The sequence below is a fragment of the Cetorhinus maximus genome, chromosome 4 (genome assembly GCF_964194155.1).
Source record: "Cetorhinus maximus chromosome 4, sCetMax3.hap1.1, whole genome shotgun sequence".
NCBI classification, from domain to species: Eukaryota; Metazoa; Chordata; class Chondrichthyes; order Lamniformes; family Cetorhinidae; genus Cetorhinus; species Cetorhinus maximus.
In genome coordinates, this window is record NC_135882.1 from 39,058,446 (window position 1) to 39,073,184 (window position 14,739).

General features: G+C 45.4%; 1 protein-coding gene across 9 annotated transcripts in view; it reads right to left on the reverse strand.

Annotated features, from left to right (window-relative positions):
- Positions 1–14,739, reverse strand: part of itprid1 (ITPR interacting domain containing 1) — a 259,239-nt gene that overhangs the window by 145,618 nt on the left and 98,882 nt on the right. For all 9 annotated transcript variants that reach the window (XM_078540090.1, XM_078540089.1, XM_078540085.1 and 6 more), the window contains one exon: positions 12,874–13,349. In XM_078540090.1, coding sequence (XP_078396216.1) covers positions 12,874–13,349 — 476 coding nt within the window. The remainder of the gene's footprint in view (positions 1–12,873; positions 13,350–14,739) is intronic.

Below are 14,739 nucleotides of genomic sequence, written 5' to 3' on the forward strand. Positions count from 1 at the left end.
TTCTTTGAACTTCTCTTCTAATGATGTTTGGGGATGTGGTAGTGGAATTGATTGCCCTTCAGTTGGGTATTTCCGAAAAACGTGGCCCGAATTTTCCAGCCCCGTTGGCGTCAGGCGTCATGATGGGCTTGGGGGGGACGATGCAAGGAGGCCAAAATTGGTTATGCCCCGTCGTCAAACCAGTTTGCCATCATCTGCTCCATCCATCTATGGCGGGCTGCATTTCCCACCACCACACGTTTTAATACATTTGCATCTAATTATAAGTCCTGCTCACCAGAATAATGCCCCCACCAAGGCCCTGTACAGCTGTAGCCAAGACATCCTTGCTCCTGCATTCAAGTCCTCTTGCAATGAAGGCCAACATACCATTTTCCTTCCTAACTGCTTGCTGCACTTGCATGCTTGCTTTCAGTGATTGGCGTACAGGGACACCCAGGTCCCTGAAGTGAATAACTTCATGCTTATCCACATTATACTGCATCTGCAATGTATTTGTCCATTCACTCAACTTGTCTAAATCGCCTTGAAGCCTCTTAACACCCTCCTCATTGCTCACATTCCCACCAAGTTTCGTGTCGTCAGCAAACTTGGAAATATTACATTTGGTTCCCTCATCCAAATCATTGATATATATTGTGAATAGCTGGGGCCCAAGCATCGATCCCTGCAACACCCCACTAGGCATTGCCTGCCACTCCGAAAAAGACTCATTTATTCCTACTCTCAGTTTCCTGTCTGGTAACCAATTTTCAATCCATGCCAATTTATTACCCCCAACCCCATGTGCTTTAATTTTGCCCACTAACCTCTTATGTGGGAATTTGTCAAAAGCTTTCTGAAAATTGAAATACACCACATCCACTAGTTCTCCCTTATCTATTCTGCGGGTTACATCCTCAAAAAACTCCAGTAGGTTTGACAAACATCATTACCCTTTCATAAATCCATGTTGACTTTCTCTAATCCCACTGATATTTTCTAAGTGTCCTGCTATCACATCCTTTATAATAGACTCTGGCATTTTCCTTACTACTGATGTTAGGCTAACTGGTCTGTAATTCGCTGTCTTCGCCCTCCTTTTTTAAATCATGGGGTTACATTTGCCACCCTCCAATCTACTGGGATTGTTCCAGAATCTATGGAATTTTGGAAGATGACACTATTTCCATGGCCACCTCCTTTAGTACCCTGGGATGTAGATTATTGGGCTCTGGCAATTTATTGGCTTTCAGTCCTATTAATTTCTCCAGCACTATTGTTTTAGTAATACTAATTTCCTTCAATTCCTCCTTCTCACTAAATCCTTGGTTCATTAATATTTCTGGAAAGTTATTTGTGTCTTCCTCCATGAAGACAGAACTAAAACAATTGTTTAATTGCTCTGCCATTTTCTTTGTTCTCTATTATAAATACTCCCGTTTTGGTCTGTAAGGGACCTACATTTGTCTTCATTAATCCCTTTCTTTTTACATTCTTTTAGAAGCTTTTACAGTCCACTTTTATGATCCTTGCAAGTTTACTCTCATACTGTATTTTTCACCTCTTAATCAAACTCTTGGTCCTCCTTTGCAGAATTCTAAACTGCTCCCAATCCACAGACTTGCTACTTATTCTAGCAACTTTATATGACTCCTCTTTGGATCTAATACTATTCTTAATTTCTTTTGTTAGCCATGGTTGGGTCGCTGTTCTTGTTGTGTGTTTGTGCCAGAAAGGAATGTATAACTGTTGCAATACATATATTCGTTCCTTAAATATTAGCCATTGTCTTCCACCGTCATGCCTTTTCCAATCTATCTTTGCCAACTCATGTCTCATACCTTTGTTGTTTCCTTTGTTAAGATTTAGGACCCTAGTTACTTCACTTTCCATCCTAATGAAGAATTCTACCATGTTATGGTCACTGTTCCCTAAAGGACCCCACACAATAAGGTTATTAATTAACCCCTTCTCATTGCACAATACCAAATCTGGGATAGCCTGTTCCCTAGTCAGTTTCTCGACATATTAGTCTAAAAAACCATCTCGTACACAATCCAGGAATTCATCCACCACAATATTATTGCTAATTTGATTTGCCCAGTCTATATGTAGATTAAAGTCACCCATGATTACTGTAGGACCCTTGTTACATGCATCTCTAATTTCCTGTTTAATGCTGTCCCCTACCTTAACACTATTGTTTGGAAGCCTATAGACAACTCCCACTCAATGTTTGTTGCTTCTTAGTTCCACGCAGACTGCTTCTACACCTAGATTTTCGGAGCCAATACTCTCTCACTATCGCACTGATTTCATCCTTAAGTAACAATGCCACGCTACCTCATTTTCCTTTTTGCCTGTCCATCCTAAATATCAAGTACCCTTGGGCATTCAGTTCCCAGCCTTGGTCACCCTGCAGCCAAGTCTCTGTAGTCGCAATCATATCATGCCCGTTTACATCGATTTGTGTTGTGAATTTGTCTACCTTATTGTGAATGCCCCATGCATTCAGATACAATGGCTTTAAACTTGACTTTTTAAATTTTTTACACAATTTTTTTGTACTATGACCCTATTTGCTGTTAACCCTTGTTCCCTCTGCCTTCCACTTTTGTTTTCCACTTTTGTGTCTTTCATTCCTATCTTTGTTTCCCTCTCTTACGTCTCTATGCTCAGGTCCCCATCCCTTGTCAATCTAGTTTAAACTCTCCCCTACAGTACTAGTGAATACCCCTGCGAGGATATTGGTCCCAGTCCTGCTGGGGTGCAACCCTTCCAGATTGCACAGGTTCCATCTTCCCCAGAATCAGCCCCAATGCCTCAGGAATCTAAATCCCTCCCTCCTACACCATCTCTCTAGCCACACATTCACCTAGTCTATTCTCCTATTCCTGATCTCGCTAGCACATGGCACTGGGAGTAACTCTGAGATTACTACCTTTGAGGTCCTGCTTTTTAATATATTTCCTAGCTCCCTATATTCTGCTTTCAGGACCTCATTCTTCTCTTTACCTATGTCATTGGTACTGATGTGACCACAATGTCTGGCTGTTCACCCTCCCCCTTCAGAATGCCCTGCAGCCGCTCAGTGACATCCTTGACCCTGGCACCAGGGAGGCAACATACCATCCTGGTGTTACATCTGCAGCCGTAGAAACAACTATCTGTTCCCCTTACAATAAAATTCCCTATCACTATTTTTGTTCTCCCACACTTTCTTCCCCTCCTCTGTGCAGCTGAGCCACATGTGATGCTACAGATTGGCTCTTGCTGCATTCTCCTGAGAAACCATCTCCCCCAGCAGTATCCAAAATAGAAAACCTGTTGGAGAAGGAGATGGACCCAAGGGACTCCTGCACTACCCAGGATATTGAGAGAGGACATGAGAGAGGTGTATAAAATTATGAGGGGCATAGATATGGTAGACAGGAAGGAGCTTTTCCCCTTGGTGGAGGGATCAATAACCAGGGGCCATAGATTTAAGGTAAGAGGCAGGAGGTTTAGAGGGGATGTGAGGAAGAATTTTTTTCTCCCAGAGGGGGGTGGGAATTTGGAACTCACTACCTGAAAGGGTGGGAGAGGCAGAAACCCTCATAATATTTAATAAGTATTTGGATGTGCATTTGCGATGCCATGGCATACAAACCTATGGGCCTAGTGCTGGAAAATGGGATTAGAATAGTTAGGTACTTGTTTGACTGGTGCAGACTTGATGGGCCGAAGGGCATTTTTCATGCTGTAGACCTCTATGGCTCTATGATCTGGTGCTTTTATTCATCTGGCAGTCACCCATTCCCTTTCTGCCTGTGCACTCTTTACCTGCGGTGTGACCATCTCATTGTATGTGCTATTCATGAAGATCTCATCCTTGCGGATGCTCCACAGTGGCTCCAGTTGCAGCTCTAGCTCCAAAACACAGATTTCTAGTAGCTACAGCTGTAGATGCTTCCTGCACACACGGTCAACCTGGACACTGGAAGTGTCCCTGACTTCCCACATCGCACAGGAGGAGCATTCCATTTGGCCAAACTGCCCTGCCATGTCTCACCCTTTACTTTTACTTCCTCTAGTTTAGAGAATATTAAGGGCAGAAGAAATACTTACCAGGTCTTACTTACCAAGGCCACTGGTCTTCTTACTGAGGAAAGGTAGAAAATGAAAGGACCACCTCCTTCCCTCTCCAACAAACTCCCTCTCACACCAAACTCCAACTGAAGCACTCTGATGCAGCCCAATGCAGCACTACAGTGCAGACAAAAGCAGCACTGTAGATGGCTTACCTTTATGCTGTCTGAATCTAGCTTCTGAAAACCTGTTTAAGCCAGTAAACTAATTTACTAGCGGCAGCTGTAAGCAGAGCCTGTATAACCCCTGTTTTAAAGATGGACTAAAACTCACCTTCTCCCAACCCAAAGAGCCACTTTTAGTTAGTTGTTAAATTAAAGAAAGATTAGACTTTAGATAGAACTTTAACCCTTAAAAGTCCCTCTCTCACCAAACTCCAACTGAAGCACTCTAATGCAACCCAAAGCAGCACTCCAGTGCACACAGAATGCCTGTACCTGAGCTGAGAGCACAGCATGAAGTCCAATCGATCAAGTGGAGTGGGATGGAAGTGGCTGGGGTTTCGGACAGCCAATGAGTGCACAATACACTAGCCATCCAAGTGATGGTCATCGCTCTCCTGCATGCGTGAAGGGGCCTTCAGACTTAACCAAAAGCAGTTTTTAGGACACGTGCTAACCCACACATCTCTCTCTTTGATCCTGCAAGAGGAGAACATCAGGATCATGGACTCTAGTGATTTAGCTGTATGCCTCATGGTTTACAGAGACCAGAGAAGAAGAAAACAAAGAGCAGCAGAGGCTCAACAAAGGGGGGGCACCTCTCTCAAGACGAAAGGGCAGCAGGGTCTGCTGCACATGCTGCTGAAGATCCACAGTGAGCCGTCGCCCATAGGCTCCTCGCTAGACCCAGGGTCTATAGACTGCACCTGTCATTCCCGCAGATGACTGAGAACCAGTGTCATCGAAGACTGTGCATGTCTAGGGAACTGGTCGGTCACATATATCACCTGCTGCAAAGTTTGGTGCCTCAAGGACATGGAGGGCATCCACCGCCCGTGGCCATGAAAGTGACTGCGGCGCTCAGTTTTTATGCCAGTGGCTCCTTCCAGCCAGGGCTGTACAGGTGACCTGGGCGGGTCTCACCAGCTTCGATGCACAAATGAATCCAGGAGGTCACAGATGCCATCTTTGCAAAAGCACAGATTGTACATTTTGCCTGGGATCAGGAAAGCCAGGAAGCAAGAGCGTTGGGATTTGTGCAAATCTCTGGTTTTATACAGGTGCAGGGTACCATCAATTGTACTCATGTGGCACTTAGATCTCTGTGGTAACAAGCAGTCAAATACGCCAACTGCAAGGGCTTCCATTCACTGAATGTTCAGCTAGTCTGCAACCACCATAAGTGTATCCTAAAGTCTGTGCATGATTCCCAGGGAGCGTCCATGACTCCTACATCCCTAGCAGGTCTCAGATCCCTGACATCTTCCAGGGTCCGCAAAGACTGCAGGGTTGGCTCCTCTAGTCAAGGGTTATCCACAGAGGATAAGGCTAATGATGCCCGTGCGGCGGCCTCAGACTGCGGCAGAGTGCTGGTATAACGAGGCTCATGCCGCAACCTGGACTTCGGTTGGGGCAAACGATAGGCATCATGAAAATGGTGTTCCAGTGCCTCAACAGATCCAATGGAGCACTGCAATCCAGTCCACCGAGGGTGTCACGCATCATCGTGGCTTGCTGGATGCTCCACAACCTGGCGCTGTAAAGGTTAGAGGACCTAGCTCAGGAGGAGATGGAGGAGCTGCACATATCCTCCGATGAGGAGGATGTCGAAGGTGATGACAATGATGAGGTCCTCTAATTTGAGGATGCAGGCAATGAGGCCATTGCAGAGGCCAGACGAGGCAGGTGCGCTCGGGAGGCTCTAACAGCTGCAAGATTCGTGGAACATGACGATGAGATGCAGTGAGAACTGTCCTGATATCCTCACCTCACATTTGTGAATGTTTGACTCCTCTGTGGCTGATGACAGCGCACATACCCTCAGTGCTCAGGTTCATGTCATGGAGATACAGCAGAGGCCCAAATAGTCGCTCGATTGCATGAGAATGATGATGATATGCAGTGAGGACACTCCATAGATCTTCACATAGTCTCTGTGAATGGCTGACTCCTGTCTGGCTGGGGGCAGCTCACTTGCGCTCTGTGATCAGGGTCATATTATGGAGACACAGCCATGAAACTTTAAATGCACCTGATCCTTTGTGCTCCTGAAGGGGTCAGGTGCTGAGGGCTGACAGAGTCACAGGTCACAGATGCTGACAAGATGGGGGTCAGCCCCACCTCAAAGATGCTGAGAGCACACAGAGAGAATGATGGAACTGTGCGATGCCGGCCCAAGACATTCTGGCAGCAATAACAAGCACCGTCGAGGTGCAGACATCACTAATGTGTCCAGGGAGTGTGAAACCGGACCATCACTTTGGTCTGAAGGTTGCACAAAGCACAGGGAAGAGGCCCTGGACTGAGACACCGGCCTTTATCTTGTGCAGAAACCAAGGTTTCACATCTGAGTGACACAAACGCTGCCCATCAGAACAAGGAGCCATAGGCAAGGAGACGTTGTTGGGAGTTTATTTACAATTGTGAATATTAAGTACAAGCGATTAACACAGGCTGTGCAACTACATCTTCTTAACCTTCCTAACCTTGTTGCTACATCTTGGTGCTCTCTCGACTGGTGGAGGGTGTGGTGAACGCTGTGGGTCTTCAATTAGGATGTCATCAGATTCTTCTTCCAAGGTGTTTTCAGAGATGAGTCGAGGACCTGGGTCATGAACTCCCTTGGCTGCTTCCCAGATGTGCCTGCGAAAGTGCATGGCAGGGGACTGCGGAATAGGGGAGCTGACTCACAGCATGGTTGTCTGATGGACGTTGCACTGCTGGATCCTCACTTGGTAGAGCACCGCCAACCTCACCATCAGCACAGGAACGGTCCCGGTCATCACCGGTCAGGTAGGTTACTCTATTTTCAAAGTCTGCGAGGACCTTGATGTCGGGCATTCCTCCACCGGTCTGTGACCTCTCTCCTTTGTTGTGTGCCAGCTTGTCCTGCATGTCTACAGATGGAGACAGTGTAAGCAGGATGCTTGCCAGGCCAGATAGGAAGGATGCCTGGCGTGTGTAGGTGGTGAGTGGCTCCATTGATGGGATGAGGACACAATCTGCAGGTCAGATGAAGGTGTGTGTGAGGGAGTGAATGGCGATGTTCCTTGAACTGGTTGTGAGTGAGATCCCTGTGGATGAGTTTGTTTGTGAGTGTGTGAGTTGAGAGTGATGAGAAGAGTGACTTACCCTGGTGGAATGAAGGAGATCATTCATCCTCTTGTGGCACTGGTTGGCTGTCCTCTTCTGTAGGACATTGGCGCTGACCACCGCCTCCCATGCTGGATTGGTGACCTTGCTTGTTGATCTTTACCCAGAGCAGGGTAGAGGACTTCATGATGAGCCTCCACTGTGTCCAGGTGCCCAAGGGAGTTGTCACTAAATTTGGGGGCAGCATGTTTCCTCCCTTTGGCAGCCATGACTTTGCAGCAGCTTCTGATCCCTTAGAGAGAGCTCTGTGAAGGGGCAGCCTTTAAATATTGCGCCGGAATTACTGAAGGCCTGAGGTGACAGCGGGGCGGGAGAATCAGAGGTCACCCTGCTAGCGATCTGGAGTATTTCCCAGGAATGCGTTATTAATGAGGCAAGATGCGCCGGGAATGAGATGATACAGCGAGAAAAGCTGCCATTGAATCCAGCGGATAAAACGTCCTTTTCCCGCCCGCTACCGTACTTTGTGCATATCTGGGGCAATTCTGCCCATCTGTATAGTGCTACCTTTGCTTTTAAAAAATAATATTTATAATCAAAAATAAATTTCTTTACTGCATTATTGAGGACATCCTGCATTGTCACTGATGCCTCTTTCAGTTGAGATATTAGGCTGAGGTCTGCCTATTCAGGTGGACATAAAGAGTAAGGAGTTCTCCTCCCGTCCCGACCAAATACATCGCTAAAGCAACACATCCAAACACAAATTAACTAATTATTTGTCAATTTATGGTTTGTCGGATCTTACTGTGCACAAATTGGCTGCTGTGCTTATCTTGTAACAAATGCTTGCATGTTCAATGTAACTAACTGGTTGCAACACACTGTGGGATGCCCCGAGAATGTTATTTTCTTTGGGGGTGATATGTTTCAAAGAGAAAATACAAGCGCCTGGATTTACATCCATTGTCTTTTTCCCAATTATTATTAGGTAACCCTGTGGGATTGAAGATGACTTGCTTCTGTTCTGGCTCGATGGGTTTTGAGGTGGCTAAAATGTCCAAGGTGTGATCTACAGGGTTGGGTAGGTGGGTTGTTCGAAGGTTTGTGCACTCCCTCCAAAACTCAACTTTGACTCTGCACATTTCCGACAAAGTGTCTTGATGCATTTGATGCCTTCCCAAATGAACTTTCTCCATTTTCGTTGGTCACAAGCCAGGGAATCCCATGAGTCAGTGGGGATATTTGACCTCTTCAGGGATGCTTTGCCGATATCATGAAAGCATTTCCACTGGTCAGTAACCAAATCACACTACTTTAATGAAGCTGAACTGCTTATCTTGTTAAACAGCACATCATACTTAGACCTGATCTACAGCTACCAAAGCAGAATTACCCATAGAGCACAGCTACTATCTAGGACAGAAAGTCCTTTAAACCTGTTTTCACACAATTATGTAGAATTTTACAAAGAAAGAAAGACTTGCATTTGTATCGTGTCATTCATGACCACCACACATCCTTGCGGCCAATGGAATAATTTTAATTGTAGTCACTATTATAGGAAACATGGCAGCCAACACAGAAACATATGGCATAAATTTCCCCCCATTGGGGGGGCTGTGCGGGGGCAGGTGGGGCAGGGGCGGGGGTGAACCCGATCAGCGCCCCCGATAGGGGCTGCGCCGCCATTTTACGTGGGCAGGCCAATTAGGGTCTGCCCAGTGTGACGCGCGCCCAGAAGCATTCAGCGCTCCCTGTGCTTGCGGGGGGGTTGAGTTGGGGGCCTGCACTCTTTCGCGCATGTGCGCAAATGAGCACAGGAATCTCCCTGAGGCACGGACCTGCCTCAGGGAAATTAAGTTCGGAGTGAAAGTTTTTACTAAAGACAGAAAAAAATTATTCAAACATGTCCCCTCATGTGACAGTATCACATGAGCTGGGACACGTTTAGCAACTATTTGAAAATGTTTTATTCAATTAATAAACCCTTCATGAAACCTCATTCCACCCGCGGATGAGGTTCCATGAAAAATGTGAAGGCCACCTGGGCTCTTCGCCTGCCCGCCAACCTTAAGGTTGGATGGGCAGCATTCTTGACTACTTTAATTACTTTCTTAATGGCCTCAATAGGCCTTTGACAGTTCAGCGGACGCGCAGCCGACTCGGCTGCGTGCCTGCCGAACTGAGGGTCAGAATGACGCGCAGTGACGTTGGGAATCCTGCCCAACGTCACCGCGCATCATTTTATGTGTCGTCGAGTGGGCCCTGCCTCCACTCACCGACCCGAAAATTCTTCCCATACAATACAAAAACAGACCATTTGGCAAACCTGACTTATGTTCCTCACAAGCCTTCACTTTACTCCATTTCATCCTGTCAACATATCCTTCTATTTCACCCCCTCATATACATATCTAGCTTCCCCTTAAAACACATCTATGCTATGTGCCTCTTTATTCCATGTGGAGACAGTTCCACATTTTCAACACTCTCTGAACATAGATTGGATTTATTTATGACTATCTTATATTTATGTCTTCTAGTTTTGGACTCATCCACAAATGAAAACAATTTCTGTATGTCTAACATATAAAACCTTTAAATAATTTTAATGAACTTAGGTCATCTCTCAGTCTTGTCTTCAGTCCATCTTAATAGCTGCATCCTTTTGGATTCCAATATTATCCTTGTAAATGTTTATTTACACTTTCTCCAGTGCTTTTACATCATTTAAAAAATTTATTCTTTCATGGGGCATGGGCATCGCCGGCTAGGCCAGAATTTATTGCCCGTCGTTTATTGCCCTTGAGAAGGTGGTGGTGAACTACCTTCTTGAACTGCTTTAGTCCCTGTGGTGTAGGTACACCCACAGTGCTGTTAAGGAGAGAGTTCCAGGATTATGACCCAGTGACAGTGAAGGAACGGCAATATAGTTCCAAGTCAGGATGGTGTGTGGCTTGGAGGGTAACTTGCAGGTGGTGATGTTCCCATGTATCTGCTGCCCTTGTCCTTCTAGGTGGTGGAGGTTGCGGATTTGGAAGGTGCTGACGAAGGAGCCTTAGACAATTTTTACAGTGCATCTTGTGGGTAGTTCACACTGCTGCCACTGTGCACCAGTGGTGGAGGGAGTGAATGTTTGAGGCGCTGGATAGGTTGCCAATCAAGGAGGTTGCTTTGTCCTGGATGGTGTCCAGCTTCTTGAGTATTGTTGGAGCTGCACTCATTCAGGCAAGTATGAGTATGTCCTGAGTGTGAGTATTCCATCACACTCCTGACTTGAGCCATATAAATGATGATCAGGCTTTGGGGAGTCAGAGTTCCCAGCCTCTGACCTGATCTTCTAGCCATAATGTTTATATGGCTAGTCCAGTTCAGTTTGGTCAATGGTAACTTCCAGGATATTGACAGAGGGAGATTCAATGATGGGAGATGGTTAGATTCTCTCTAGCTGGAGTTGGTAATCGCCTGGCACTTGTGTGGTGTGAATGTTACTTGCCACTTATCAGCTGAAGACTGAATGTTGTCCAGGTTTTGCTGCATATGGACACAGACTGTTTCAGCTAGAGGAGAGTGCGAGAGGAGGACCCTGAAACAGGCAGTCAGCAGCACCTAGAGGACAGTGCGAGATGAGGACCCCAAGCCTGGCAGTCAGCAGCACCTAGAGGAGAGTGGGGGAGGAGTACCATGGGACAAGCAGTCAGCAGCACCTAGAGGAGAGTCTGAGAGGAGGAACCTGGGACAGGCAGTCAGCAGCACCTAGCACCTAACATCACAGGAGAAACATAAGTTCATTGCTTGGTGAGAAACTGCTATTAGGGAGTGTCATCAAGTAGTTGAGAATTAGAAAAATACATTCTTTTTAAAAGGGGCTACTTACATTTAATTAAGAAACACAAGCAATAGGTAAATAAAGTTAAGTCGAGGCCAGCTAAAATAAAGTTGCATAAGTAAACTAAAGGAACATAAAGTTAACAAAAGAGAAGTAAATTGAAGCCATGGCAGGACAGCTTGGTCGTATGGAATGCGTGTCTTGTAACATGTGGGAAGTCGTGGATGCTACCGGTGTCCTAGACGACCACATGTGCAGGAAGTGTCACCAGTTGCAGAACCTTGAGCTCCAGGTTTAAGAGCTCGAACGGCGGCTAGAGTCACTGTGGCACATCCGTGAGGCTAAGAGATACGTGGATAGCACATTCAGACAGGTGGTCACAACGTAGCTTAGGAGCCTGAAGGCAGAAAGGGAATGGGCGACTGCCAGGAAGTCCAAGAAAATTAGGCAGGTGGTGCAAGAATCACCTGGGGTTCCACTCACCAATTGTTTTTCCGTTTTGGTTGCTGAGGAGTGCAGTCAGAACTAAGTTTGTGGCAGCTCTGCTGTACAGGAGGGGAGAAAGGAGAGGACAAGAGCAGTATTAATAGAGGATTCATTAGATAGGGAAACAGACAGGTGAGCCTGTGGCCGTAGGCCTGACTCCAGGGTGGTATATTGCGGATGCAGGACATTCTCCTGGGGAAGGGATATCAGCCAGAGGTCATGGTCCACGTTGGTACCAATGACTTAGATAGGAAAAGGGATGGGGTCCTGAATGCAGACTTTAGAGAGCTAAGAAGGAAATTGAAAAGCAGGTCCTCTAAAAGAGTAATCTCAAGATTTCTCCTAGACCCATGTGCAAGCAAGTATAGAAATAGGAGAATTGAGCAAATAAACACATGCCTGGAAAGCTAGTGTAGGAGGGAGGGTATCAGATTTCAGGTAAAACATCCTAAGATGTTTTTACCAGTACATGAAGTACATTAAGAGCAAGAGAATAACTAAGGAAAAGGTTGGGCCTATCAGAAATGTACATGGTAACTTGTGGGTTGATGTAGAAGATGTGGGCAGGGTTCTCAATGAATACTTTGTCTCTGCCTTCACTAAGGAGAGAGATGATGCAGACATTCCAGTTAAAGAGGAGGGGTGTGAAATATTAGATACAATAAGCAAACAGCATTTCTACTCCCAATCTTGGAACTCCACCAGCACCCTTGTTGTTGCTTGTCAACCAGCCAGTACAGACAGACTGTTGCAGCTCAGGCCAGGTCCTCTAGATCCAGAGTGGCTCATGGTGACTCTACCAGGCCATCTGCAGACTCCTCAGCTGAAGGTCAGCAGCATGCACCATCCATGCTGAAGAAGCACCTCACAGGAGAACAAGGATAGCCACAGGTAAACGGAAGACAGGCACTAAAGGAATTCACAAGGGTACTTGATTTATTTTTGTACTCTCTCCATTACCTTTACATTCTTCATATAGCAGGGTTCTCAAAGTTGGACACAATATTCTAACTGTGGCCTAACTAATGATTTGTACAGGATTAGCTTTACTTCTTTGCTTTTATGTTCTATATCCCATTTATAAAATCCAAGACGCCAAACATTTTTTAAGCTATCTCCACTAGTCCTTCTACTTTTGTGTGTTATTTTACTTGCATGTGACATGAATTCCTTTTGTCTAATTTTGTTTACCTCTTCCATTTCGAAAGAATCTGGTGGCTGATCACTTGTGTAGAATTTCAGTTTCTTTGCTTGGGAGGTAATGAGTCGGGATTCCCTGTCCCTGCTTTTGTCAGCCATTTCCAGCAAGGTACAACCTTGGCCCTCCTTCAAGTTAAGAGGCAAATCAGGAGCCTTGTTTTCAGCCTCATTCTGTTCTACTGTCAGTGGTGCCAAAAAGCCGTCTTCAGGAATAGACTGGTGAACACGTTGGAAAGCAGCTCGTCTATCCCTTCCTGAAGGCTTCTCATTACTTACTATGAAATTTTGAGAGTCCTTCATGTTCTGCGACACTTTTCTCAACATTTTTGTGCAGTTCTCTGTTGTATCTGAATGCTGTTCCTCTTCTGTGATGAGCTCAGGAGATAGATTTTGGTTGTCTATCTCTGGGAACAAGGAGGAGAATACATCATGTGCTTTTTGTAAGGCATCAAGCTGCCGGAAACGACCTAAATGGATGAGGTGGATGAAAAAGAGAAACAGCCTCTGTATTCAGTGTGAGACAATTAAAACTAGCATATGTTAACTTGATAGAACATTGTCACAATCAAATACAATTTCCTTTAAGACTATCAGATTTATCATAGCCCTAAGTATTTCTGGGAAGATTTTTCCACCATCTTGAGTGATCTTGTATCAACTTGAGCAACAATTGCCCTCAGTATCTCCAAGAGAGGGAAAAAAATATCTGCTGGGATGCCAGTTGTTATCTATTCTTCCTCTTGAGGGGATATCTAGAACAGAACAACCTTAAATTTAGAGCTAAACCATACAAATGTCATGTTAGGAAGCATTTAGTTCTTATGTTCTTATCAAGGGATATGGGAAGTGGGTGGGAAAGTGGAGTTGAGGCAGAAGATCAGCCGTAATTGTATCGAATGGCGGTGCAGACTTGAGGGGTCTTATGGTCCATTCCTGCTCCTATTTCTTATGTTCACTTCTTCACTGAAAGGATAGTGAAAATCTGCAATTCCCTCTGCCAAAAAATTATTGAGGGTAGTTCAATGAAAAATTTCAAAACTGAGATTGATCAATTTTTATTGGATAAGGATGTTAAGGGATATGGAACCAAATCAGGTAGATGGAGTTAAGAGTCATGACCCAAATGAATGGCAGAACAGGTTTGAAGGGCTAAATGGCCTTTTCCTGTTCCTATTGTCATGCTGAGGTGGCATGAAGAAAAAAAATCTTTAAAATTTGTTTCCCTTCCATATTGTCTGTTTAATTTCTGCTTTAAAAAAATGGACAAAGGCTAACTCATCAATCTCCTGGGATGTGGCACCCCTTGCATTGTATGAACATTCCAGCCAAGCCAACGCAAAGGACTAATAGACGAGATGTTGGCACCAGCCAGCTCTGAACAAAGGCAGAGCTATTGTGATTCCTCATCTCCCAAGGTTGTGCTAATGGTTCCACCGTTATCTGCTCAAAATACAATGGGTTTTAACAAGGGTCCTTAAAGTAGACTGTTAGCTGAATGGCTCAACCCAAAACCACCCTGCCACATGACCGAGACTTACGCCGTTTGAATTACTTTAATTATACAGCTTTTGGATTCTGTCTTCAGCTGCGGTTTAACTTCAGAAGAAAAAATCAGACTCCAGGCTAGCAGCCTGCCCCTGAATTCCATCCCTCTCAAAGTTGGATCTCCAGAAAGGATCCTGTATTTCACCTACAGAGTGAATTAATTCCCAGAATGCAAGGATGCTTTGCTGCATCTTCAACCACCTCAACCGAGTTCCAAGGGCAAAGACCAGGAATTCTGCTGGACACAGCCATCTGGATAAACCTTCCTTGATCATTGACTACTGGACTTTAACTCATGCAAATTAATGCCAA